This window comes from Esox lucius, chromosome 24 (assembly GCF_011004845.1).
Source record: "Esox lucius isolate fEsoLuc1 chromosome 24, fEsoLuc1.pri, whole genome shotgun sequence".
Classification (NCBI taxonomy): Eukaryota; Metazoa; Chordata; class Actinopteri; order Esociformes; family Esocidae; genus Esox; species Esox lucius.
The window spans coordinates 5,110,920-5,138,332 of NC_047592.1; the positions used below are offsets into that span (position 1 = coordinate 5,110,920).

At 42.0% G+C, this 27,413-nt stretch overlaps 3 protein-coding genes across 3 annotated transcripts; all 3 read right to left on the reverse strand.

Moving 5' to 3' along the window:
* Window positions 1-692: 692 nt before the first annotated feature.
* Window positions 693-1,238, reverse strand: LOC117593882 (integumentary mucin C.1-like; the record flags this gene model as incomplete). The annotated part of the gene is made up of 1 exon (XM_034290403.1): window positions 693-1,238. A coding segment is annotated over one exon (546 nt), but the record flags the coding sequence as incomplete, so codon positions are not given.
* A 159-nt stretch (window positions 1,239-1,397) lies between these two features.
* On the reverse strand, window positions 1,398-4,424 carry LOC117593975 (pre-mRNA polyadenylation factor fip-1-like; the record flags this gene model as incomplete). The annotated part of the gene is made up of 2 exons (XM_034290793.1): window positions 1,398-1,445; window positions 4,362-4,424. Coding segments are annotated over 2 exons (111 nt in total), but the record flags the coding sequence as incomplete, so codon positions are not given.
* Window positions 4,425-8,585: 4,161 nt separating this feature from the next.
* LOC117593881 (integumentary mucin C.1-like) lies at window positions 8,586-9,152 on the reverse strand (the record flags this gene model as incomplete). The annotated part of the gene is made up of 1 exon (XM_034290402.1): window positions 8,586-9,152. A coding segment is annotated over one exon (567 nt), but the record flags the coding sequence as incomplete, so codon positions are not given.
* Window positions 9,153-27,413: the final 18,261 nt, after the last annotated feature.

Consider the following 27,413-nt stretch of genomic DNA (forward strand, 5'->3'; position numbering starts at 1 on the left):
GTTGTTGGAGCAGCTATAGTAGTAGTTGCGGCAGCTGTAGTTGTGGTTGTAGCCTCTGTCGTTGTTGTTGGAGACTCTGTATTTGTTGCAGCAGCTGTTGTTGTAGTTGGGGGAGCTGTAGTTGTTGTTGTAGCCTCTGTAGTCATTGTTGAAGACTCCGTTATGGTTGTTGGAGCAGCTGTAGTAGTAGTTGCGGCAGCTGTAGTTGTGGTTGTAGCCTCTGTCGTTGTTGTTGGAGACTCTGTAGTTGTTGCGGCAGCTGTTGTTGTAGTTGGGGGAGCTGTAGTTGTTGTTGTAGCCTCTGTAGTCGTTGTTGGAGACTCCGTTGTGGTTGTTGGAGCAGCTGTAGTAGTAGTTGCGGCAGCTGTAGTTGTGGTTGTAGCCTCTGTCGTTGTTGTTGGAGACTCTGTAGTTGTTGCGGCAGCTGTTGTTGTAGTTGTGGGAGCTGTAGTTGTTGTTGTAGCCTCTGTAGTCGTTGTTGTAGCCTCTGCAGTGGTTGTTGGAGCAGCTGTAGTAGTAGTTGCGACAGCTGTAGTTGTGGTTGTAGCCTCTGTAGTCGTTGTTGTTGGAGACTCTGTTGTTGTTGTTGCAGCAGCTGTAGTTGTAGTTGGGGCAGCTGTAGTTGTGGTTATAGCCTCTGTAGTCGTTGTTGGAGACTCCGTTGTGGTTGTTGCAGCAGCTGTGGTTGTGGTTGTAGCCCCTGTAGTCGTTGTTGTTGGAGACTCTGTTGTTGTTGTTGCAGCAACTGTAGTTGTAGTTGGGGGAGATGTAGTTGTTGTTGTAGCCTCTGTAGTCGTTGTTGTAGCCTCTGCAGTGGTTGTTGGAGCAGCTGTAGTAGTAGTTGCGACAGCTGTAGTTGTGGTTGTAGCCTCTGTAGTCGTTGTTGTTGGAGACTCTGTTGTTGTTGTTGCAGCAGCTGTAGTTGTAGTTGGGGCAGCTGTAGTTGTGGTTGTAGCCTCTGTAGTCGTTGTTGGAGACTCCGTTGTGGTTGTTGGAGCAGCTGTAGTAGTGGTTGCGACAGCTGTCGTTGTGGTTGTAGCCTCTGTAGTCGTTGTTGTTGGAGACTCTGTTGTTGTTGTTGCAGCAGCTGTAGTTGTAGTTGGGGTAGCTGTAGTTGTGGTTGTAGCCTCTGTAGTTGTTGTTGGAGACTCCGTTGTGGTTGTTGGAGCAGTTGCAGTAGTAGTTGCGACAGCTGTAGTTGTGGTTGTAGCCTCTGTCGTTGTTGTTGGAGACTCTGTAGTTGTTGCAGCAGCTGTTGTTGTAGTTGGGGGAGCTGTAGTTGTTGTTGTAGCCTCTGTAGTCGTTGTTGGAGACTCCGTTGTGGTTGTTGGAGCAGCTGTAGTAGTAGTTGCGGCAGCTGTAGTTGTGGTTGTAGCCTCTGTCGTTGTTGTTGGAGACTCTGTAGTTGTTGCGGCAGCTGTTGTTGTAGTTGGGGGAGCTGTAGTTGTTGTTGTAGCCTCTGTAGTCGTTGTTGTAGCCTCTGCAGTGGTTGTTGGAGCAGCTGTAGTAGTAGTTGCGACAGCTGTAGTTGTGGTTGTAGCCTCTGTAGTCGTTGTTGTAGCCTCTGCAGTGGTTGTTGGAGCAGCTGTAGTAGTAGTTGCGACAGCTGTAGTTGTGGTTGTAGCCTCTGTAGTCGTTGTTGTTGGAGACTCTGTTGTTGTTGTTGCAGCAGCTGTAGTTGTAGTTGGGGCAGCTGTAGTTGTGGTTGTAGCCTCTGTAGTCGTTGTTGGAGACTCCGTTGTGGTTGTTGGAGCAGCTGTAGTAGTAGTTGTGACAGCTGTAGTTGTGGTTGTAGCCTCTGTAGTCGTTGTTGTTGGAGACTCTGTTGTTGTTGTTGCAGCAGCTGTAGTTGTGGTTGTAGCCCCTGTAGTCGTTGTTGTTGGAGACTCTGTTGTTGTTGTTGCAGCAACTGTAGTAGTAGTTGCGACAGCTGTAGTTGTGGTTGTAGCCTCTGTAGTCGTTGTTGTTGGAGACTCTGTTGTTGTTGTTGCAGCAGCTGTAGTTGTAGTTGGGGTAGCTGTAGTTGTGGTTGTAGCCTCTGTAGTTGTTGTTGGAGACTCCGTTGTGGTTGTTGGAGCAGCTGTAGTAGTAGTTGCGACAGCTGTAGTTGTGGTTGTAGCCTCTGTAGTCGTTGTTGTTGGAGACTCTGTTGTTGTTGTTGCAGCAGCTGTGGTTGTGGTTGTAGCCCCTGTAGTCGTTGTTGTTGGAGACTCTGTTGTTGTTGTTGCAGCAACTGTAGTTGTAGTTGGGGGAGATGTAGTTGTTGTTGTAGCCTCTGTAGTCGTTGTTGTAGCCTCTGCAGTGGTTGTTGGAGCAGCTGTAGTAGTAGTTGCGACAGCTGTAGTTGTGGTTGTAGCCTGTGTAGTCGTTGTTGTAGCCTCTGCAGTGGTTGTTGGAGCAGCTGTAGTAGTAGTTGCGACAGCTGTAGTTGTGGTTGTAGCCTCTGTAGTCGTTGTTGTTGGAGACTCTGTTGTTGTTGTTGCAGCAGCTGTAGTTGTAGTTGGGGCAGCTGTAGTTGTGGTTGTAGCCTCTGTAGTCGTTGTTGGAGACTCCGTTGTGGTTGTTGGAGCAGCTGTAGTAGTGGTTGCGACAGCTGTAGTTGTGGTTGTAGCCTCTGTAGTCGTTGTTGTTGGAGACTCTGTTGTTGTTGTTGCAGCAGCTGTAGTTGTGGTTGTAGCCCCTGTAGTCGTTGTTGTTGGAGACTCTGTTGTTGTTGTTGCAGCAACTGTAGTAGTAGTTGCGACAGCTGTAGTTGTGGTTGTAGCCTCTGTAGTCGTTGTTGTTGGAGACTCTGTTGTTGTTGTTGCAGCAGCTGTAGTTGTAGTTGGGGTAGCTGTAGTTGTGGTTGTAGCCTCTGTAGTTGTTGTTGGAGACTCCGTTGTGGTTGTTGGAGCAGCTGTAGTAGTAGTTGCGACAGCTGTAGTTGTGGTTGTAGCCTCTGTAGTCGTTGTTGTTGGAGACTCTGTTGTTGTTGTTGCAGCAGCTGTGGTTGTGGTTGTAGCCCCTGTAGTCGTTGTTGTTGGAGACTCTGTTGTTGTTGTTGCAGCAACTGTAGTTGTAGTTGGGGGAGATGTAGTTGTTGTTGTAGCCTCTGTAGTCGTTGTTGTAGCCTCTGCAGTGGTTGTTGGAGCAGCTGTAGTAGTAGTTGCGACAGCTGTAGTTGTGGTTGTAGCCTGTGTAGTCGTTGTTGTAGCCTCTGCAGTGGTTGTTGGAGCAGCTGTAGTAGTAGTTGCGACAGCTGTAGTTGTGGTTGTAGCCTCTGTAGTCGTTGTTGTTGGAGACTCTGTTGTTGTTGTTGCAGCAGCTGTAGTTGTAGTTGGGGCAGCTGTAGTTGTGGTTGTAGCCTCTGTAGTCGTTGTTGGAGACTCCGTTGTGGTTGTTGGAGCAGCTGTAGTAGTGGTTGCGACAGCTGTAGTTGTGGTTGTAGCCTCTGTAGTCGTTGTTGTTGGAGACTCTGTTGTTGTTGTTGCAGCAGCTGTAGTTGTAGTTGGGGTAGCTGTAGTTGTGGTTGTAGCCTCTGTAGTTGTTGTTGGAGACTCCGTTGTGGTTGTTGGAGCAGTTGCAGTAGTAGTTGCGACAGCTGTAGTTGTGGTTGTAGCCTCTGTCGTTGTTGTTGGAGACTCTGTAGTTGTTGCAGCAGCTGTTGTTGTAGTTGGGGCAGCTATAGTTGTGGTTGTAGCCTCTGTAGTCGTTGTTGTAGCCTCTGTAGTGCTTGTTGGAGCACCTGTAGTAGTAGTTGCGACAGATGTAGTTGTGGTTGTAGCCTCTGTAGTCGTTGTTGTTGGAGACTCTGTTGTTGTTGTTGCAGCAACTGTAGTTGTAGTTGGGGGAGCTGTAGTTGTTGTTGTAGCCTCTGTAGTCGTTGTTGTAGCCTCTGCAGTGGTTGTTGGAGCAGCTGTAGTAGTAGTTGCGACAGCTGTAGTTGTGGTTGTAGCCTCTGTAGTCGTTGTTGTTGGAGACTCTGTTGTTGTTGTTGCAGCAGCTGTAGTTGTAGTTGGGGCAGCTGTAGTTGTGGTTGTAGCCTCTGCAGTCGTTGTTCGAGACTCCGTTGTGGTTGTTGGAGCAGCTATAGTAGCAGTTGCGGCAGCTGTAGTTGTGGTTGTAGCCTCTGTCGTTGTTGTTGGAGACTCTGTAGTTGTTGCAGCAGCTGTTGTTGTAGTTGGGGGAGCTGTAGTTGTTGTTGTAGCCTCTGTAGTCGTTGTTGGAGACTCCGTTGTGGTTGTTGGAGCAGCTGTAGTAGTAGTTGCGGCAGCTGTAGTTGTGGTTGTAGCCTCTGTCGTTGTTGTTGGAGACTCTGTAGTTGTTGCGGCAGCTGTTGTTGTAGTTGGGGGAGCTGTAGTTGTTGTTGTAGCCTCTGTAGTCGTTGTTGTAGCCTCTGCAGTGGTTGTTGGAGCAGCTGTAGTAGTAGTTGCGACAGCTGTAGTTGTGGTTGTAGCCTCTGTAGTCGTTGTTGTAGCCTCTGCAGTGGTTGTTGGAGCAGCTGTAGTAGTAGTTGCGACAGCTGTAGTTGTGGTTGTAGCCTCTGTAGTCGTTGTTGTTGGAGACTCTGTTGTTGTTGTTGCAGCAGCTGTAGTTGTAGTTGGGACAGCTGTAGTTGTGGTTGTAGCCTCTGTAGTCGTTGTTGGAGACTCCGTTGTTGTTGTTGGAGCAGCTGTAGTAGTAGTTGCGACAGCTGTAGTTGTGGTTGTAGCCTCTGTAGTCGTTGTTGTTGGAGACTCTGTTGTTGTTGTTGCAGCAGCTGTAGTTGTGGTTGTAGCCCCTGTAGTCGTTGTTGTTGGAGACTCTGTTGTTGTTGTTGCAGCAACTGTAGTAGTAGTTGCGACAGCTGTAGTTGTGGTTGTAGCCTCTGTAGTCGTTGTTGTTGGAGACTCTGTTGTTGTTGTTGCAGCAGCTGTAGTTGTAGTTGGGGTAGCTGTAGTTGTGGTTGTAGCCTCTGTAGTTGTTGTTGGAGACTCCGTTGTGGTTGTTGGAGCAGCTGTAGTAGTAGTTGCGACAGCTGTAGTTGTGGTTGTAGCCTCTGTAGTCGTTGTTGTTGGAGACTCTGTTGTTGTTGTTGCAGCAGCTGTGGTTGTGGTTGTAGCCCCTGTAGTCGTTGTTGTTGGAGACTCTGTTGTTGTTGTTGCAGCAACTGTAGTTGTAGTTGGGGGAGATGTAGTTGTTGTTGTAGCCTCTGTAGTCGTTGTTGTAGCCTCTGCAGTGGTTGTTGGAGCAGCTGTAGTAGTAGTTGCGACAGCTGTAGTTGTGGTTGTAGCCTCTGTAGTCGTAGTTGTAGCCTCTGCAGTGGTTGTTGGAGCAGCTGTAGTAGTAGTTGCGACAGCTGTAGTTGTGGTTGTAGCCTCTGTAGTCGTTGTTGTTGGAGACTCTGTTGTTGTTGTTGCAGCAGCTGTAGTTGTAGTTGGGGCAGCTGTAGTTGTGGTTGTAGCCTCTGTAGTCGTTGTTGGAGACTCCGTTGTGGTTGTTGGAGCAGTAGTAGTAGTGGTTGCGACAGCTGTAGTTGTGGTTGTAGCCTCTGTCGTTGTTGTTGGAGACTCTGTAGTTGTTGCAGCAGCTGTTGTTGTAGTTGGGGGAGCTGTAGTTGTTGTTGTAGCCTCTGTAGTCATTGTTGAAGACTCCGTTATGGTTGTAGGAGCAGCTGTAGTAGTAGTTGCGGCAGCTGTAGTTGTGGTTGTAGCCTCTGTCGTTGTTGTTGGAGACTCTGTAGTTGTTGCAGCAGCTGTTGTTGTAGTTGGGGCAGCTATAGTTGTGGTTGTAGCCTCTGTAGTGGTTGTTGTAGCCTCTGTAGTGCTTGTTGGAGCAGCTGTAGTAGTAGTTGCGACAGATGTAGTTGTGGTTGTAGCCTCTGTAGTCGTTGTTGTTGGAGACTCTGTTGTTGTTGTTGCAGCAACTGTAGTTGTAGTTGGGGGAGCTGTAGTTGTTGTTGTAGCCTCTGTAGTCGTTGTTGTACCCTCTGCAGTGGTTGTTGGAGCAGCTGTAGTAGTAGTTGCGACAGAAGTAGTTGTGGTTGTAGCCTCTGTAGTCGTTGTTGTTGGAGACTCTGTTGTTGTTGTTGCAGCAGCTGTAGTTGTAGTTGGGGCAGCTGTAGTTGTGGTTGTAGCCTCTGCAGTCGTTGTTCGAGACTCCGTTGTGGTTGTTGGAGCAGCTATAGTAGTAGTTGCGGCAGCTGTAGTTGTGGTTGTAGCCTCTGTCGTTGTTGTTGGAGACTCTGTAGTTGTTGCAGCAGCTGTTGTTGTAGTTGGGGGAGCTGTAGTTGTTGTTGTAGCCTCTGTAGTCGTTGTTGGAGACTCCGTTGTGGTTGTTGGAGCAGCTGTAGTAGTAGTTGCGGCAGCTGTAGTTGTGGTTGTAGCCTCTGTCGTTGTTGTTGGAGACTCTGTAGTTGTTGCGGCAGCTGTTGTTGTAGTTGGGGGAGCTGTAGTTGTTGTTGTAGCCTCTGTAGTCGTTGTTGTAGCCTCTGCAGTGGTTGTTGGAGCAGCTGTAGTAGTAGTTGCGACAGCTGTAGTTGTGGTTGTAGCCTCTGTAGTCGTTGTTGTAGCCTCTGCAGTGGTTGTTGGAGCAGCTGTAGTAGTAGTTGCGACAGCTGTAGTTGTGGTTGTAGCCTCTGTAGTCGTTGTTGTTGGAGACTCTGTTGTTGTTGTTGCAGCAGCTGTAGTTGTAGTTGGGGCAGCTGTAGTTGTGGTTGTAGCCTCTGTAGTCGTTGTTGGAGACTCCGTTGTGGTTGTTGGAGCAGCTGTAGTAGTAGTTGCGACAGCTGTAGTTGTGGTTGTAGCCTCCGTAGTCGTTGTTGTTGGAGACTCTGTTGTTGTTGTTGCAGCAGCTGTAGTTGTGGTTGTAGCCCCTGTAGTCGTTGTTGTTGGAGACTCTGTTGTTGTTGTTGCAGCAACTGTAGTAGTAGTTGCGACAGCTGTAGTTGTGGTTGTAGCCTCTGTTGTCGTTGTTGTTGGAGACTCTGTTGTTGTTGTTGCAGCAGCTGTAGTTGTAGTTGGGGTAGCTGTAGTTGTGGTTGTAGCCTCTGTAGTTGTTGTTGGAGACTCCGTTGTGGTTGTTGGAGCAGTTGCAGTAGTAGTTGCGACAGCTGTAGTTGTGGTTGTAGCCTCTGTCGTTGTTGTTGGAGACTCTGTAGTTGTTGCAGCAGCTGTTGTTGTAGTTGGGGCAGCTATAGTTGTGGTTGTAGCCTCTGTAGTGGTTGTTGTAGCCTCTGTAGTGCTTGTTGGAGCAGCTGTAGTAGTAGTTGCGACAGATGTAGTTGTGGTTGTAGCCTCTGTAGTCGTTGTTGTTGGAGACTCTGTTGTTGTTGTTGCAGCAACTGTAGTTGTAGTTGGGGGAGCTGTAGTTGTTGTTGTAGCCTCTGTAGTCGTTGTTGTAGCCTCTGCAGTGGTTGTTGGAGCAGCTGTAGTAGTAGTTGCGACAGATGTAGTTGTGGTTGTAGCCTCTGTAGTCGTTGTTGTTGGAGACTCTGTTGTTGTTGTTGCAGCAGCTGTAGTTGTAGTTGGGGCAGCTGTAGTTGTGGTTGTAGCCTCTGCAGTCGTTGTTGGAGACTCCGTTGTGGTTGTTGGAGCAGCTATAGTAGTAGTTGCGGCAGCTGTAGTTGTGGTTGTAGCCTCTGTCGTTGTTGTTGGAGACTCTGTAGTTGTTGCAGCAGCTGTTGTTGTAGTTGGGGGAGCTGTAGTTGTTGTTGTAGCCTCTGTAGTCATTGTTGAAGACTCCGTTATGGTTGTAGGAGCAGCTGTAGTAGTAGTTGCGGCAGCTGTAGTTGTGGTTGTAGCCTCTGTCGTTGTTGTTGGAGACTCTGTAGTTGTTGCAGCAGCTGTTGTTGTAGTTGGGGCAGCTATAGTTGTGGTTGTAGCCTCTGTAGTGGTTGTTGTAGCCTCTGTAGTGCTTGTTGGAGCAGCTGTAGTAGTAGTTGCGACAGATGTAGTTGTGGTTGTAGCCTCTGTAGTCGTTGTTGTTGGAGACTCTGTTGTTGTTGTTGCAGCAACTGTAGTTGTAGTTGGGGGAGCTGTAGTTGTTGTTGTAGCCTCTGTAGTCGTTGTTGTACCCTCTGCAGTGGTTGTTGGAGCAGCTGTAGTAGTAGTTGCGACAGAAGTAGTTGTGGTTGTAGCCTCTGTAGTCGTTGTTGTTGGAGACTCTGTTGTTGTTGTTGCAGCAGCTGTAGTTGTAGTTGGGGCAGCTGTAGTTGTGGTTGTAGCCTCTGCAGTCGTTGTTCGAGACTCCGTTGTGGTTGTTGGAGCAGCTATAGTAGTAGTTGCGGCAGCTGTAGTTGTGGTTGTAGCCTCTGTCGTTGTTGTTGGAGACTCTGTAGTTGTTGCAGCAGCTGTTGTTGTAGTTGGGGGAGCTGTAGTTGTTGTTGTAGCCTCTGTAGTCGTTGTTGGAGACTCCGTTGTGGTTGTTGGAGCAGCTGTAGTAGTAGTTGCGGCAGCTGTAGTTGTGGTTGTAGCCTCTGTCGTTGTTGTTGGAGACTCTGTAGTTGTTGCGGCAGCTGTTGTTGTAGTTGGGGGAGCTGTAGTTGTTGTTGTAGCCTCTGTAGTCGTTGTTGTAGCCTCTGCAGTGGTTGTTGGAGCAGCTGTAGTAGTAGTTGCGACAGCTGTAGTTGTGGTTGTAGCCTCTGTAGTCGTTGTTGTTGGAGACTCTGTTGTTGTTGTTGCAGCAGCTGTAGTTGTAGTTGGGGCAGCTGTAGTTGTGGTTGTAGCCTCTGTAGTCGTTGTTGGAGACTCCGTTGTGGTTGTTGGAGCAGCTGTAGTAGTAGTTGCGACAGCTGTAGTTGTGGTTGTAGCCTCCGTAGTCGTTGTTGTTGGAGACTCTGTTGTTGTTGTTGCAGCAGCTGTAGTTGTGGTTGTAGCCCCTGTAGTCGTTGTTGTTGGAGACTCTGTTGTTGTTGTTGCAGCAACTGTAGTAGTAGTTGCGACAGCTGTAGTTGTGGTTGTAGCCTCTGTAGTCGTTGTTGTTGGAGACTCTGTTGTTGTTGTTGCAGCAGCTGTAGTTGTAGTTGGGGTAGCTGTAGTTGTGGTTGTAGCCTCTGTAGTTGTTGTTGGAGACTCCGTTGTGGTTGTTGGAGCAGTTGCAGTAGTAGTTGCGACAGCTGTAGTTGTGGTTGTAGCCTCTGTCGTTGTTGTTGGAGACTCTGTAGTTGTTGCAGCAGCTGTTGTTGTAGTTGGGGCAGCTATAGTTGTGGTTGTAGCCTCTGTAGTGGTTGTTGTAGCCTCTGTAGTGCTTGTTGGAGCAGCTGTAGTAGTAGTTGCGACAGATGTAGTTGTGGTTGTAGCCTCTGTAGTCGTTGTTGTTGGAGACTCTGTTGTTGTTGTTGCAGCAACTGTAGTTGTAGTTGGGGGAGCTGTAGTTGTTGTTGTAGCCTCTGTAGTCGTTGTTGTAGCCTCTGCAGTGGTTGTTGGAGCAGCTGTAGTAGTAGTTGCGACAGCTGTAGTTGTGGTTGTAGCCTCTGTAGTCGTTGTTGTTGGAGACTCTGTTGTTGTTGTTGCAGCAGCTGTAGTTGTAGTTGGGGCAGCTGTAGTTGTGGTTGTAGCCTCTGTAGTCGTTGTTGGAGACTCCGTTGTGGTTATTGGAGCAGCTGTAGTAGTAGTTGCGACAGCTGTAGTTGTGGTTGTAGCCCCTGTAGTCGTTGTTGTTGGAGACTCTGTTGTTGTTGTTGCAGCAACTGTAGTTGTAGTTGGGGGAGATGTTGTTGTTGTTGTAGCCTCTGTAGTCGTTGTTGTAGCCTCTGCAGTGGTTGTTTTAGCAGCTGTAGTAGTAGTTGCGACAGCTGTAGTTGTGGTTGTAGCCTCTGTCGTTGTTGTTGGAGACGTTGTTGTTGTTGCGGCAGCTGTTGTTGTAGTTGGGGGAGCTGTAGTTGTTGTTGTAGCCTCTGTAGTGGTTGTTGTAGCCTCTGCAGTGGTTGTTGGAGCAGCTGTAGTAGTAGTTGCGGCAGCTGTAGTTGTGGTTGTAGCCTCTGTCGTTGTTGTTGGAGACGTTGTTGTTGTTGCGGCAGCTGTTGTTGTAGTTGGGGGAGCTGTAGTTGTTGTTGTAGCCTCTGTAGTGGTTGTTGTAGCCTCTGCAGTGGTTGTTGGAGCAGCTGTAGTAGTAGTTGCGACAGCTGTAGTTGTGGTTGTAGTCTCTGTAGTTGTTGTTGTTGGAGACTCTGTTGTTGTTGTTGTTGCAGCAACTGTAGTTGTAGTTGGGGGAGCTGTAGTTGTGGTTGTAGCCTCTGTAGTCGTTGTTGTTGGAGACTCCGTTGTGGTTGTTGCAGCAGCTGTTGTTGTAGTTGGGGGAGCTGTAGTTGTTGTTGTAGCCTCTGTAGTCGTTGTTGTAGCCTCTGCAGTGGTTGTTGGAGCAGCTGTAGTAGTAGTTGCGACAGCTGTAGTTGTGGTTGTAGCCTCTGTAGTCGTTGTTGTTGGAGACTCTGTTGTTGTTGTTGCAGCAGATGTAGTTGTAGTTGGGGGAGCTGTAGTTGTGGTTGTAGCCTCTGTAGTCGTTGTTGGAGACTCTGTAGTTGTTGCGGCAGCTGTTGTTGTAGTTGGGGGAGCTGTAGTTGTTGTTGTAGCCTCTGTAGTCGTTGTTGTAGCCTCTGCAGTGGTTGTTGGAGCAGCTGTAGTAGTAGTTGCGGCAGCTGTAGTTGTGGTTGTAGCCTCTGTCGTTGTTGTTGGAGACGTTGTTGTTGTTGCGGCAGCTGTTGTTGTATTTGGGGGAGCTGTAGTTGTTGTTGTAGCCTCTGTAGTGGTTGTTGTAGCCTCTGCAGTGGTTGTTGGAGCAGCTGTAGTAGTAGTTGCGACAGCTGTAGTTGTGGTTGTAGTCTCTGTAGTTGTTGTTGTTGGAGACTCTGTTGTTGTTGTTGTTGCAGCAACTGTAGTTGTAGTTGGGGGAGCTGTAATTGTGGTTGTAGCCTCTGTAGTCATTGTTGTAGCCTCTGTAGTGGTTGTTGGAATAGCAGTAGTAGTTGCGTCAGCTGTAGTTGTAGTTGGGGCAGCTGTAGTTGTGGTTGTAGCCTCTGTTGTCGTTGTTGTTGCCTCTGTAGTGGTTGTTTGAGCACCTTCAGTAGTGGTTGCGACTGCTCTAGTTGTGGTTGTAGCCTCTGTCGTTGTTGTTGGAGACTCTGTTGTTGTTGTTGCAACAGATGTAAATGTAGTTGGGGCAGTTGTAGTTGTGGTTGTAGCCTCTGTAGTGGTTGTTGGAGACTCTGTAGTGGTTGTTGGAGCAGCTGTAGTAGTAGTTGCTTTTGCCATATTAATGGCCACTTATGTTGAAGATTAAGAAATATATATTTATTTTTTGTAAATGTAATGACATTTCATTATATCCAATTATTTGTTTTCTGTTCAAATCAATAAATATCACTCACCAATCAGGAGGACCACAGCCATTTGTTTGACACTCATCTTTTGTTGTCTTTGAACTTGATATTCTATAGACAGACAAAGAATTAAATGGAAGTGTTTCACAGGTAACTGTCCAAGATTCTAGACGATCATTATCATCACCAGATTTTGACCTTCATTGCCTTTTATTATGAGCACCATCTATGACCTGCCTCCTGACAAACCAATTTTCCATCCAGATTTTGCAACAACATGTTCACTTCCACCAACCATATCTTATTCCTTGTGCCATGCAGTAGTCATGGTAGCCCAGAAACAGTACAGTGTTTCTCAGTCATTTTGTTCTATCAGTCAGTAATTCTAAATGGATGAGCACTTAAGCTGATTCAGGCTTGAGATGAGAATAATCTCTTTTGACACCAAGACAGTTTATACTTCTTACAATGCTTATAAATGGTCTAAATCAAATATTTCAAATATTGTTGTTTCAAGCCCCAGAGTTGTAAGTCATTTAAAGATGCAGTCTGTGTCTTCCCATTTTTGCTTTTTTGTACTGTACCAGTCAAATGTTCAGACATACCTAGCCGTTTTAGTGAATATGTAAGGTCGTCCAGGCTTTTGGCAAGTACAGTATGATGTTTATTTGTGTTTAATCTATTAATATAATCACTATCATTCCTCAGTTAGCCATTAAATTCCATGTTTTAAAGCGAGCAGTTCTGATGACATGAGACACAAGTCAATACATACAATACATTGGACCCTTTTTTCAGTACCCTTTTTGTCTTGATATCTCAGATTAGCTTAGCTGGACAGTTTTACAAAATGTGTAGCTATGTGAATGGAGATTGATTTAATAGTATAAGTCACAGCCCTAACTTTAACCAGTTTAACCAGTTAAGTTTAACCCTGTACTTTAACTTAATGGCCAAAATATTTCTGTTTTCACCTTATACATTCCAAACCTTAGCCACAATCTGTAATAATGAAAGGTCAATAGTTTACTGACTGATGTCATCTTATTGGCATAACCAGGTGAAGGGAAGTAGGGAAAGGACAACTTGCAGAGAGAGTTACTGACAGGGAGTTTTGGGTGATGTAAATCATACATGACTAATTAATTAATTTCTTATTAATATTTGAAGAAAGTGTGTTCAGTAGATTATTGTTCACTGTCTACACAGCTGTGTCCCTTCATTTGAGAGTGGTTACGTTTCTTTATCTGCAACCCATTGTGATTGATCAGAAAAACTGCTGCTTTTCCAATGTCTTTAATCTTTGATTTACCTTTTAAGCATTGTGTCACAAAATGGTGGGAGATATGTGATGAGCTAATTAAACATATTAAATACAATGATCTTCTTTGTACAGGTCAAAGGGAATGTCACAGACATTTTCCAAAAGGTGTTACCATGTAGGAAATACAGTGCTTGTAAGATATTATGAATTAGCATTTCTCAATCTTTATGTATCTGAAGCAGTCTCTACAAAACAAACATATATATGTGATCAGGATAATTTAAATAAAACAATAATGACAGCAAATGATATTGGTAGCCACAGATGGCATGGGAATCTTGTTTAAAATTTAAAATCATAATTGCCAATTTCAAGAGTGAGTAATTCTAGACCATAGACAAGGCCTCTGGAAAGTTTCAGCTTTGACTTTTTCCACTTAAATGGTTATTATTATTATTTTTTTATCTCACAGGAATTAAGATCACTGTGATCTTAACTATCTCACTGCATGTTATGTATCAATATACAGTGATGGAAAAAATTACTTGATCCCCTGCTGATTTTGAATGTTTGCGCACTGACAAAAAGAAATATAATTTTAATGGTAGGTTTATTTGAACAATGAGAGACAGAATAACAACAAACAAATGCCGAAAAATCGAATGACAGGGCCTATAGAACAACACGCCTTAAGAACAAATATCTAAATGAATGACAGAACATTTATTTTCAAGCAGTTTATGAGGGTCGTGGTCAATTCAAATTAAAGTTAGTAAATGTTTGTAATAAACCAATATTCTGTTGCAGAAGCTCTGTATTTTGAAAAGTTTTCCCACGGTTTTCTTTTAAAAGTTATTGACACTAACCCTGGAGTGTACAGAAAGTAGATGATTGCAAATAATATTGAAATACTTACCCATTATGGAGAAATGTAAATTCACTTGATTTTCTGATGTCTTAATAAATATGAGCCATATGTATACTGTTTCTGTAGTGCAATATAGTGGTGCTATCTTTACAATCCGTGGTTCACCTTGTGAGCACTTTTATAAGTAGACGTGACGTAGACGTGACGTAGGCGTGATTAGTCAGTTCCATGTTTATTTCCACATCCCTTCAGATAGACCAGTCTTTGTCTCAATGCCAGATGTATTGTTGCTGCATTCCTTTGTCTGTATGAAACCTGATCTCTACCTGTGTCTTAAAACTCACATCAAGCCACTCCAGTCCCATATAGTACATTTGGTATGAGCATGGTGCTTGAGGAGCGAGGGTTTGGGGTTTAGTTTCCTGCGCAGGGCCGATATGAAAGAGCACTGCTTTCAAACAGTTGTCCATACTCCACTGTACACTGACCTCTAACAGAAATGCAGCAAATGCTGGTTTCATCTTTCACAAGCTCAAAAAAACAAGAAAAAAACAAACATTATTTCTCTAAATAGTTGTGCACACATTTTGTTCACATATAGAGAGTATTTCTTTGTCAAGATAATCCATCCACCTGACAGATGTTGCGTATCAAAACGTTGCTGAAACAGAATGACTATTTAAAAGGCGCTGGAGACAATAAAAGGCCACTCTACTGTACTAGTAAATCTGAAATTTTGTCATGTAACACAAGGCCACAGACATCTCAGGTTTTGAGGAAGCGTGCGATTTTCCCATGCTGTCCGCCGGAATTTCCACCAGAGCTGAGACCGGACAACAAGACGGTTGATAAATCCATGGGTTTGCACAACAAAAGGGATTTCACACAAACTGTCAGAAAACCTCTCAGGGAAGCTCATCTGCGTGCTGCATCCTGTCCAGTCCCCACCGGTTCACGTCGATGTACGGCACCTTTATAGGGCCATCGTAGAGGAGTTGGACAACATTCAGGTCTGTGACAGCTGGCTGATGTATTTCTATGTTCAGGGTCTTTTAGTTCTATGTGGTCTGTTTCTACATTCTGTTTGATTCCCCTGTGTTCATTGTGTTCACCTGTGTATGGTCTTGTCACCTGTGTTGCGTTTGCCCCTAGTCAACCTCATCACCTCCCTATTTAGTTTTCCTCCTTCCTTGTGTTTGTTGTCGGTCATTGTTGTGTGTGACGGTGCTGTTCACGTCTCTGGTTTGTGAGCCTGTTGTTATTAAGCCTGTTTTATATAGTTTTAGGTTTGCGCTGAATCATTGGGTTTTTGGGAACTGAACTTTTTTTTTAAATCCCATTTTGCTGTTTTTACTGTAGGTTCTGAAGGTCCAGGTATCAGCTAAAAATAGTGTCACAATGTTTCACCATAGATGTTAGTTGTGTACAGCCGCTTTAATAATTTTACAGTAACTCATAATCTTGAGGTGTTGCTCCCCAGCAGAGGTTTGGGGGAATTATTGTTGTCTGGTTTAGTGTTGGAAGATTATATTTGTTTATTAGCGTATCAGATCTGTGGACCACATTCTTAACTTTAATAATAATAATCACCAAATGTCATTGTTAGATGGTGAGATAACAGTCGATTGCTCATAACTCTGCAATGCATTTAGAGTTCAGCTCAGTTCTTACAGTTTCATAACCAGTATCATTGATATCACTGTATTTCTGTTTTGTATGCCTGGTGTTCTTTATATTGTCATAATGAATGTGTGACACTGCATTTACTCTTAAACCCTTTTAAACTGACCAAATGAAATGGATATACTTTCCTCAGATGGTCATAGTATTATAAATAACATAGTTATTCAGGGGATAATTTAATGTATTATTTATTATTTATTTTGTTTTAATATGCACCATTCCATTGTGTTCAAGTGTTCAAATTGAAAATAAATATAAAAAATAGTATCTAACATAATAATGTTAGCATTCATAAACAGCCAGAAAAGTTGTTGTACTGCAAAACTGCGATATATCTGATATGTAGTAAATATGACTGCTACCACATGGACACTAAATAGAACTACATTTGTACTTTACATGTAAAGATATTGAGGCTTCCAGCGCCTGAAGTCTGGAGCGGTACATTAGTACATTTTAAGAACTATTTGATTTGATCTACATTATCTAAAAATATCTATTTTGTGTCTTTTATTTAAAAACTTTTAATTAAAAACAGCTTAAAATGTTTTTTCATTTGCATTGTGTTTTACATGCCTTGACATTGGAAGATGAACTCCTGGGGTTATTTGAGCTTTTGTATCTGTATCTCAAGATTTAACCCTGGTGTTTATAACTGCCAATGTGATAAAAAGGACTCAAGTCAGTCTTGCACATGTTCTTTCATGTATTCAGGAAATTCTAGGTTAATCAATTTAAAAAGAAGATATTGGTTATTCTGTCAGGTCAAGTGTTGTCAGGTATCCTGTCAGTTAAATGACAGTATGCAAATAATGTTTAATAAAATAATCTATTTTCTTATTTTCTGTTAACCTCCTCTTTTGTCCAATTTGACAACCCACATGATTTGTTATAAAAGTATTTGTTATAAAAGTAGAATTTTTATAAAAGTAGAAAAAAAAAGAAGCTTTAAGAAATTGATTTAAAATGTATTAGGACCCATTCAATCTCAAGTTTATGACCAACTTCATTGAACATAATAAAATATTTCATTCAATTTCAGTAAACATAATAAAATGATGTACTGACTGTTTTCAGAAATATTTTGTAAAGACAAATAGCTCAAGAATCCATCCAAATACCTTTTTGGTTTGTATTAAACAAAAGTGAAAGAAACAACAAGGTGTGAACAGAAAATTACTACAGTCACTTTATTTCAGGGAACCAAAAGGCTTAGAGAAAGTTAACACAAGATCTGAACCAGTACCCGAATGGGTCTGATATGACATTATGTTTAAAAATTCGTAATCATACTGTATATTATAAATATCCTACATAAAATTACATTGGCTATGAACAGAATTTAGTTCAGGTTCTTGTTTCTTCGAACTTCCATAGGCTTGTAGCTTGTACCATGTCAGAAATGAATTCTGCGTCTGCTGTCAACAAGTGAACCAGTTTCAGTGGAAGCCATCCTCTTTTGTAGCTCCTCAAGAGTCTTGAATAACTTGTGTTGTCATTTAAATGGTGAAATCAATGTGCTAGTGACGAGTCGTTCATGAATGAACAGCTCTTTTTTGGTGAATATTGAGAACCTAATTGCATTGATGTAAGGAACCGTTCACTTGGCTCCGAGATCTGCTTACATTTTCGCTCAGACAACTATTTGTATGTTTGTATGTTTACTGCTTAGCATTTAGTATTGTAGAAACTGTCACTAGACACCAGCTCAGAACCAAACAGAAATGTTGGAAGAGAAACACGGCTTAACCAATGATATTTGAAAAACAACCCTGCTGGAATTTTTCCAGTTGTGCCAAGAGCCGTTTTCCTTTAAGCAAACACAACTGTTGAAAATGGCAACAAGGCTCTTCAAAAAGCGTTTTTAACATTCCTTACTAGTCTCTTGGCATACATTTTAGATTGACACCCCTGGCAACTTTTTATTTTGTCTTCAATGTCTGAATTTGACTTTGACTCATCAATCATGAGTTGTGTATATATTTCAAACTTAAAAGAACATTAAAGAGGACACAGGCCTATCTTAACATCAGGATCATTAAAGGGTTTAAATTGCATGGAAAAATGTCAAAAAAAAAAAAATCTTTCTCTTACAATAAAACACGTCTTTAGCATAATTGGGTTATAAAGAGAAAATTGTAAATCTAAACTTATTCTGCAATTGTGATTAATTGGAAAAGTTGATTGACTGCACAAGTCGTTAGGTGGGTAGCACTTCCAAAATGACTCGACCCTGCTCCATCACATCAGACCTAAACCACCCACATTCATCAGCATGTTGCTGAAAGGACTATGTACTGCATGTCCCACTGATATGCAGCCAGTGTCAGACCCAATCTAAGTGATTTACATACTGATAGGGCAGATACTGATATTTTCTTTAGTTCAGGTATTTTCACAAGAGCCTGATTGGTGGGTCTGTTTCTGCACTCTTAATCTATTTCCTGGTGAGTATGTGTCACGACATACTGTAGCCACCCACCCTTTAAGGAGAGGCGTCACAATCAGAGAATACAGCCACATAGGAAGAGAAAGATTTTGTCTTTCCTTAAGAGCTCTGTCTTGGCTTTCATAGGAATGGAAACCTAAGAAGGGCTTAAATGCTGAGTTCTTTGATTTTATAGACAACTTTGGTTTTTTTTCTGGGAAAGACCTGCAATTACTGAACAGGGATGGTTTGCATCCAATCAAGAGAGGTGCAAGAATGATATCAGACAATATTGCTGCAACACTTAGGAAATGAAGAGTCTGTCCATGCCCTAATAAGATATTTCTTATCATAACCTTACGATTAAGTTTTTTACCACAGGAATCTCAGACCTTGTTGTGTAAAAGTTATCTTTTAACTGCACCAGCTAAGACTACCATTGACTCCAACCCTAGCTCTATGAACCTTACTTTGGATATATTAAAATCATACAGAGGGCTTGGACTGATGCACTTAAATGTGCAAAGTACAGAATGCTGCCTCAAGTGGATTTGATTGATATTTAGATGCACGCCACAAATCCGGATATTCTGTGACTCTCAGAAACATGGTTAAGTCCACTGCTCAATGATGTGGACGCTGCCATAAAAGGCTACACTGTGTTTTTACGTGATTGGATAAAGGTGGAAGAGTAGTCATCTGTGTAGAATCAAACCTGCCAGTAATCCAAGCACTGAATGCTTCTGTACCTCAGCTTTTTGAGCTATTAATTATGGATGTTTCTATTGCTGAAAATGTGTATGTAGCATGGATATACTGTCCCCCTGCTCCTTCGTCAGGTGTGGTTGATTCTATGTCTAATACTACACCTGGTCCCTTTGATGTCCTCTGATTGTTATTCTAGGCGATCTGAAACTTGACTGGCTAAAACTAGCCTCTGATAAACTGAGGATCTTATGTATTGATTTTAATCCGACAGCTGATTGTAATGTCTACTCGGATTAATGTTAAAAACCTGATTAACTCCTAAGTAATGGATCTTATACTGACAAACAACCCTCATAAATGTAGATGAACTGGTGATTTTGCAAACAATATCAGTGATCATTGTTCAATAGTTTGTATTAGAATTACTAAGCAACAACATGCTGACCCTCGAGAATCTTTAAGCATTTTTCACAGATTGATTTATTGCAGGATGTATTTTACTCTGAGATGTTCTCTGTTAAGGAATTCTCAGACCCACTTCTCTCTCTGCATCACTTCTGTCTCAGGATCACTTCTGTCTCTGCATCACTTCTGTCTCAGGATCACTTCTCTCTGCATCACTTCTGTCTCTGCATCACTTCTCTCTCTGGATCACTTCTGTCTCAGGATCACTTCTCTCTCTGGATCACTTCTGTCTCAGGATCACTTCTCTCTCTGGATCACTTCTGTCTCAGGATCACTTCTCTCTCCGGATCACTTCTCTCTCCGGATCACTTCTGTCTCCAGATCACTTCTCTCTCCGGATCACTTCTCTCTCTGGACCACTTCTGTCTCTGGATCACTTTTGTCTCCGGATCACTTTTGTCTCCGTGCCATTTGAACTCTTGCATCATAAAAAATAAAAATGAGATTAGAAATGCATTTAACAAACATTTTATCTCAACAGGCTTTATATTTGACAGACATAATGAGTTGGGTGACCATGTACAACCAGTCCCCTGTTCGTTCCTCTCAGAGCCACCACAATGCATAGTGAACTCTCTGTCAAGTTTTGTTTTTGGATTGTAAAAGAAGCATTGACTAAGAGGCTTAAGTGCATCATTTTAATGTTTTTATGTGAGGGCATTTACATCTATGAATCATGAAACGTTGAGGATGTACAGCCCTTTATATACAAAGTCCCACCATTATAGGGAACCAAAAGTAATTGGACAAATTAACATGATCTTGAATGTATTTGTCATTAATAGTACTTGGTGGCATTCAATGACTATCTGAACTCTGTGACCCACTGACCCCATCAGATGTTGAGTATTGGTGATGCTCTGCCATGACAACGGCAGCCATTTCAGTTCCTGCTTGTTTCTGGGAAACGTATTGTTTTCAGCAAGTTAATCAAATTCTCAGTTGGATTCTGGTCAGGTGAGTGTTTTTGCCAGTTGAGAACATTCTACTTTTTTGCTTGAAAAATGTCCTTCATTATTAGCATATTTTTTTTCTTGCTCCTGACCTAACAATACAACGACTCACACCTGGTCAACCAAAGGCCGCAATGTAAGATAATGGCACTGAATTCACTTTAGTGTCAGCAGTCGTGTGGTACAGTCATAAAGCCTAGGGTTAGTTAACACATAAGTGGTAGTCAGCAATACAATAATGTTTTCACATTGTCTTATTGTCCTCTCCAGTTCACCTTTATATTTCCCAGCCTCCAAAAAAGCAGTGGGTTGTATATACCAAACAAACACACAGCTTTCAGAAACAAGTCATGGCAATGGACACAACTGTTCTGAACCAAAACTACAGGACTGCCCAATCCAGCCCTTCACCTGTTACTGATACCCTGCCAAGAAGGACAAAGAAGACATTGTATATTACAACAGATTTGTCAAAGACAAAGTTTAAGGTAAGGCAATTAAACTTTTTAGAGCACATCTCATACACACATACATACTATTAATAAGTACTAGTAAGTGCTATTTACAGTATTCGTTATATTAAGTACTATTTATATAGTAATAAGTAAACTCAACTGTGTTGAAATCGACCCAATTATTTCATACTATTGTATACTTATAATACATGTTTGGAAATAACATTATATTATATAGCATTATATGTTCCCAAGGTCATTTCAAATATATTATTGACAATAAATTATCATTTCAGTGAGAACCATATAAGGAACATCCAGGACCTGTGACATATACCCAACACCCAAACACACAATGGTTTTATTATCTTTGTGTGGGCACACAGATTTCGGCTGATATGAGACAACGCATCTGCTAATACTATTTACCAGTACAAATTCCAGCACAAGTGTTTACAAACATACATAATGACACATTTCTGCTCAAAACCATATATGGTATTTCCTGGGCTTAACATTTAAATCGGTTGTTTTTTGCTGAAAAGTTTTGTTTTTGTTAATTATTCAAAATATATTTTCATGAATTAATGCTTCTATTGGAGAAAATGAAGGAGTTTTTTTTTTTCAAACCCTGTGCTACTGCAACAACACATCAGCCAGCCCGCACAGGTCTACCCCAGTTCTGCCCCGATTTTGCCCTGGTTCTGTGTGGTAGCCCTTAATAGGGACCAGGGCACCTGAAATAGTAACATTGGTGTAAATTAATTGAGATCTCGTTGGCTAATGCATTCACTAACCAGAAATGATCTCAAATGAACAACACTAGGGAGACCCATTAACTCACAGGGGTTTCCCAAAACATCTTTATCTGGGTTTAATTTACCCAGTTTCTTCAGCTTAACTGGCCAGGGGTGAAGGTAAGCTAATATTTTCACTGTAGGTTTGAGTTGAAACTCACAGAAATTAGATTTCTCAACTCTAACACAAAAATATAGTTAGTTATATATATAGAAATGTTTGTGCTTACATGTTATCAGATAACCTTTATAATGAGCAGTTTCAATGATCGGGATACAGAAGCAGGTGTGTTTCCTTCATGATCAGTGGGCCCTAACACAATGCAAAGCTAGATAAGACTGATCACACCTACCCCAGAAATAACTGAAATCGCTGCTTTGAACCACCTTGATCTATTTGGCGGATAACATTCTGAATTCTTGACATGCCAAAACTGCTCTAGATTTGGTTCCCAGCAGGGATACAGCAATGAATCGATTATTCTACTCTGCCTTTGCTCCATGCAATACAATGTCAACACTTGTCACTAGACATATACATACTGTACCAACGCACCACCTTATGTTTATAGTCATTTGAACAGATGCCAGGGAGAGTTGAAGTGGCAGACAGGGAAGGATCAGTTCTGCGTGGTACATTCCTGTGAGAGGCGACCTGGTTTGGATTGTTTTGTTTAACCGGATAACATTCAGTTACAGCAATTGAAAGAAAAACAAACCTTTCTTACACATCTCACCCACTCACCCTTACATGTGTAAGTCACAGGATGTCAAGGAATTTCTATTTTAGGAACTGTATGAATTTATTTTGTTTTAAGTTGATGCCAACCCCGCCCTGACAACTAAATCCTTTAGTATGAACCCATGTTTACCTATAATAACTTAAAGTTATTAAATTAACATTAAGTTAATTTAATAACACCATATAAATATATATATATATATAGTACCTTTAGTTTTGCTATTTTCCACATTGTAGAATAATAGTAAAGACACTAAAATTATGAAATAACACTTGGAATCAAGAAGTAATCCAAAAATCTTTTAAAATATATTCGATTCTTCAAAGAAGCCAACCGCTGCCTTTTTGGCACACTCTTGGCATTCTCTCAACCAGCTGCATGAGGTAGTCACCTGCAATGCTTTTCTGGCAGTCAATTAGGAGTTCCCACATATGCTGAGCACCTGTTGGTTGCTTTTCCTTCACTCAGCAGTCCAACTCTTCCAAAACAATCTTAACTGGGTTTCACTCACTACTATACATTGTAGCAAAGTGAGTACACCCCTCACATTTTTGTAAATATTTGAAAAAATCTTTTCATGTGACAACACTGAAAAAATGACACTTTGCCACAATGTAATGTAGTGAGTGTACAGTTTGTATAACAGTGTACATTTGCTGTCCCCTCAAAATAACTCAACACACAGTCATTAATGTCTAAACCGCTGGCAACAAAAGTGAGTACACCCCTAAGTTAAAATGTCTAAATTGGGCCCAATTAGCCATTTTCCCTCCCCGGTGTCATGTGACTTGTTAGTGTTACAAGGTCTCAGGTGTGAATGGGGAGCAGATGTGTTAAATTTGGTGTCATCGCTCTCACACTCCCTCATACTGGTCACTGGAAGTTCAACATGGCACCTCATGGCAAAGAACTCTCTGAGGATCTGAAAAAAAGAATGGCCTAGGCTATAAGAAGATTGCCAAGACCCTGAAACTGAGCTGCAGCACGGTGGTCAAGCCCATACAGCGGTTTAACATGACAGGTTCCACTCAGAACGGGCCTCGCCATGGTCGACCAAAGTCAATGGCCCTCATTTATCATTCTTGCGTAGAAACGGGCGTATATGTTGGCGTAAGATTTTGCTTACACTCCTCTCACCGCCTGATTTATGAAGCTGTGCGTAGCTTTAAAATCCAGGTGTACGCAATACCTTCCCTTGATAAATGCCGCGGCTGAAAACGATCGTCATTAGAATAACACGTCCCTATATATTCAAGTCTCCCCTTCCCCCACGCCCTCATTTTACGCCATGGACACACGGAAGACGGCAAAAAAGAGAAACTTCTCTGACGTGGAGATTGAGACGATCACCAGGGAGGTAGAAAGAAATAAAATTGTTTCATTTGGCAGTTTAAAAAGCGGAATAAAAGATGATGATGTGATGTGGAGTACCATTCATTCACATGAATAATTGCATGACAATTTGTAATATTCATCTTATTATTTCATGATATTTATTATTAATGACGTTTACTGTTATTTAGAAGAAGAATGTCGTTATTATTATTATTTCTATTATTATTTAAAAGAAGAAAAATGTCATTTTTATTATTTTGTCAGTCTGAATTATATTTTGGTAATTTAAAGCCTTTTATTACTGAACCCAGTCCATGCGCAACTGCCGGGCCTAAACCTGAAACGTCATGTAAAGCGCACAGGCTCGCATCTGAAGGAATACATATAAGTCAAATGCTTTGGTAAAGTCACACAAATGAAACCTTGAAGTCCATGTTGCACAAAAATAAACACTGAAGTTTGTAATTATGTTGTTGTTTTTTTTATAGTGGGTCATAATATTTCATATCTTTTAGTTTGTCAGTGCGTTAGGATTTTTTTTTCTGCGCATTTCCGCACTAACTCAAAACGTGCGTACACCACCTCCTGAGCTGGCGTAGGATTTGAGAGTGCCGTACGCCAACGTCCATATTGATAAATCTCAAAGTCACCGTGGTTTTTGGTGTACGCCAGGTGTACGCTGGAAATTTGGTGTACGCACTTTTGATAAATGAGTGCCATTGAGTGCACATGCTCAGTGTCATATCCAGAGATTGTCTTTGGAAAATAGACATATGAGTTCTGCCAGCATTGCTGCAAAGGTTAAAGGGGTGGGGGTTCAGCCTGTCAGTGCTCAGACCATATGCCACACACTGCATCAAACTGGTCTGCATGGCTGTCGTCCCAGAAGGAAGACTCTTCTAAAGATGATGCACAAGAAAGCACGCAAACATTTTGCTGAAGACAAGCAGACTAAGGACATGGATTACTGGAATCGTGTCCTGTGGTCTGATGAGACCAAGATAAACTTATTTGGTTCAAGCGTGTGTGGTGCAAACCAGGTGAGGAGTACAAAGACAAGTGTGTCTTTCCTACAGTCAAGCATGGTGGTGGGAGTGTCATGGTCTGGGGCCACATGAGTGCTGCCGGCACTGGGGAGCTACAGTTCATTGAGGGAACCATGAATTCCAACATGTACTGTGACATACTGAAGCAGAGCATGATCCCCTCCCTTTAGCAGTATTCCAACATGATAACACCCCCAAACACACCACCAAGACGACCATTGCCTTGTTAAAGAAGCTGATGGTAAAGGTGATGGACTGGCCAAGTCTCCAGACCTAAACCCTATTGAGCATCTGTGGGGCATCCTTAAATGGAAGGTGGAGGAGCACAAAGTCTCTAACATCCACCAGCTCTGTGATGTCGTCATGGAGGAGTGGAAGAGGACTCCAGTGGCAATCTGTGAAGTTCTGGTGAACTCCATGCCCAAGAGGGTTAGGGAAGTGCTGGAAAATGATGGTGGCCACACAGAATATTGACACTTTGGGCCCAATTTGGACATTTTCACTTAGGGCTGTACTCAGTTTTGTTGTCAGCGGTTTAGATATTAATGGCTGTGTGTTGTGTTATTTTGAGGGGACAGCAAGTTGTACAAGTTATACAAGTTGTACACTCACTACTTTACATTGTACCAAAGTGTCATTTCTTCAGTGTTGTCACATGAGAGTTATAATTCAAATATTTACAAAAATGTGAGGGGTGTACTCACTTTTGTGAGATTCTGTGTATATACACTCACCTAAAGGATTATTAGGAACACCATACTACTACTGTGTTTGACCCCTTTCGCCTTCAGAACTGCCTTAATTCTACGTGGCATTGATTCAACAAGGTGCTGAAAGCATTCTTTAGAAATGTTGGCCCATATTGATAGGATAGCATCTTGCAGTTGATGGAGATTTGTGGGATGCACATCCAGGGCACGAAGCTCCCGTTCCACCACATCCCAAAGATGCTCTATTGGGTTGAGATCTGGTGACTGTGGGGGCCATTTCAGTACAGTGAACTCATTGTCATGTTCAAGAAACCAATTTGAAATGATTCAAGCTTTGTGACATGGTGCATTATGGCATTTAAACAATGCCCAATTGGCACTAAGGGGCCTAAAGTGTGCCAAGAAAACATCCCCCACACCATTACACCACCACCAGCCTGCACAGTGGTAACAAGGCAAGACATGGATCCATGTTCTCATTCTGTTTACGCCAAATTCTGACTCTACAATCTGAATGTTCCAAAGTTGTGCGTGTTGTGGCTTCACAAATGCTTTGCTGCATACCTCGGTTGTAACAAGTAGTTATTTCAGTCAAAGTTGCTCTTCTATCAGCTTGAATCAGTCGGCCCATTCTCCTCTGACCTCTAGCATCAACAAGGCATTTTTGTCCACAGGACTGCCGCATACTGGATGTTTTTCCTTTTTCACACCATTCTTTGTAAACCCTAGAAATGGTTGTGCGTGAAAATCCCAGTAACTGAGCAGATTGTGAAATACTCAGACCGGCCCGTCTGGCACCAACAACCATGCCACGCTCAAAATTGCTTAAATCACCTTTCTTTCCCATTCTGACATTCAGTTTGGAGTTTAGGAGATTGTCTTGACCAGGACCACACCCCTAAATGCATTGAAGTTACTGCCATGTGATTGGTTGATTAGATAATTGCATTAATGAGAAATTGTACAGATGTTCCTAATAATCTTTTAGGTGATTGTATATATATATATATATAGACATACATTTGGGAATGTATTATTTTCCCTAATAGTCAACATTTAAATATTCTTGCTGAAAGAAAAGGGAACTGTTAAAGAGGACAATGATGATAAAAAATTAAAATAGTTGGGGATGAAAAGTGGGTTTTGAGGGTATCCACATGGGCCTGTAAAGAATGTTGGCTTATTCTAATAAATATTACCTAAAGATACCCAACCCAATTCAAACAAAAATATCTCTCATATCAATGTAATGAAATTGAACACTACTGTTGTTTGCTCCTTGGGGTTTAAGGCCGGGTGTCTCTGTAAAGCACTTTGTGACAACTGCTGTTGTAAAAAGGGCTTTATAAATACATTTGATTACTAAATTTGATTGATGTAGGATTGGAAATGACAATCAAAGTAGAGCAATTGCAAACCAAAAAGATAACAAAAATTGTCACACACCTATCTTCTCATAAGGTAAGAAAAACAACAGGGTTTTGCTTTCTGTTTCTCGCATTGCGCCCAAAGCATAGTGCTAGCGTCTCTTAAACAGCCCAAAACGTGGCAGCCCAGATGAAAAAAATTATTAATCAGATATTTTAAAGGAGGAAGTCTCTCGATACAAATACCTCTGCCACCCAATAAGGAATCCACAAGGCATCTCTTAAATATTAGCTGTGGCAGCCCAGGTGACAGACGTGATTCATCTGACATTTTTAAAGGAGGAAGTGATAGAAATACCTCCGCCACCTGATAAGGAATACACAAGGACACTCACACACCAGCATCCTTGGTACACACACCCACACATCGCTGACACACTCGCACAGACGTCATGTCTCCATTGAACTTGCCAGACAGTTATGGGGTTCCATTTATAGCCCAAAATATTTCTATTGTTTTGTAGTTTGCTTTGCAAACAGCAAAACAAGCAATGACCAATATGAACGACAAGTTACAAAGACACCAGCAACGACCAATATGAATGACAAGTTACAAAGACACCAGCAATGACCAACGTCGATCAGTTAACACTAAACAGCAAGCGACTAAACAGTAGACCTATGTTTGGCTTAAACACGGACAGTATCCTTCACCTCTGTTAAGTCATACGCACAAACAGCAACATCAAAACTATAGGGGCAGCTGGATAGCCTGGTGATTGGAGCATCTGATCATTAACCAAAGATATAATGGTTACTATTATATTTACTATTATAGCTTTTTTTAAGATAATAGATAGAACCTTTATGATGATTGAATATATTTATTTTAGTTTCCCTTCGAGGGAAACCATTTCCCATCGAGGGGTTTTTAGGCTAAGTATCAGTCAGTATTATGCACTTCGGGACGACTTCTGCTATATGAAGAGTTATATGAAATACATTTTGAAAAAGGAATACTGATCCAGTGCTTAAGATGGTAAACTTGTTCTTAAAATTGTTCTGAATTAATTGTACTAAACACAAAAATGCAGAAGCTCTTATCCATAGATCTCAATCTTGTGTGATATTTGGGATATAACTGGAACTGCTCTAGCTGTTTAAAATATTGAATAAAACTGTTTTGTAGTTCCAAACACTGTTTTTCATCAGTCCTAGATTTCATATTGGTTTACTTTCACAAATGAAATAAAATTAGTCTAGCTAGTTATGTAACCAACAAAACTGTAATTCATCAGTAATTCCTTATTATTTTG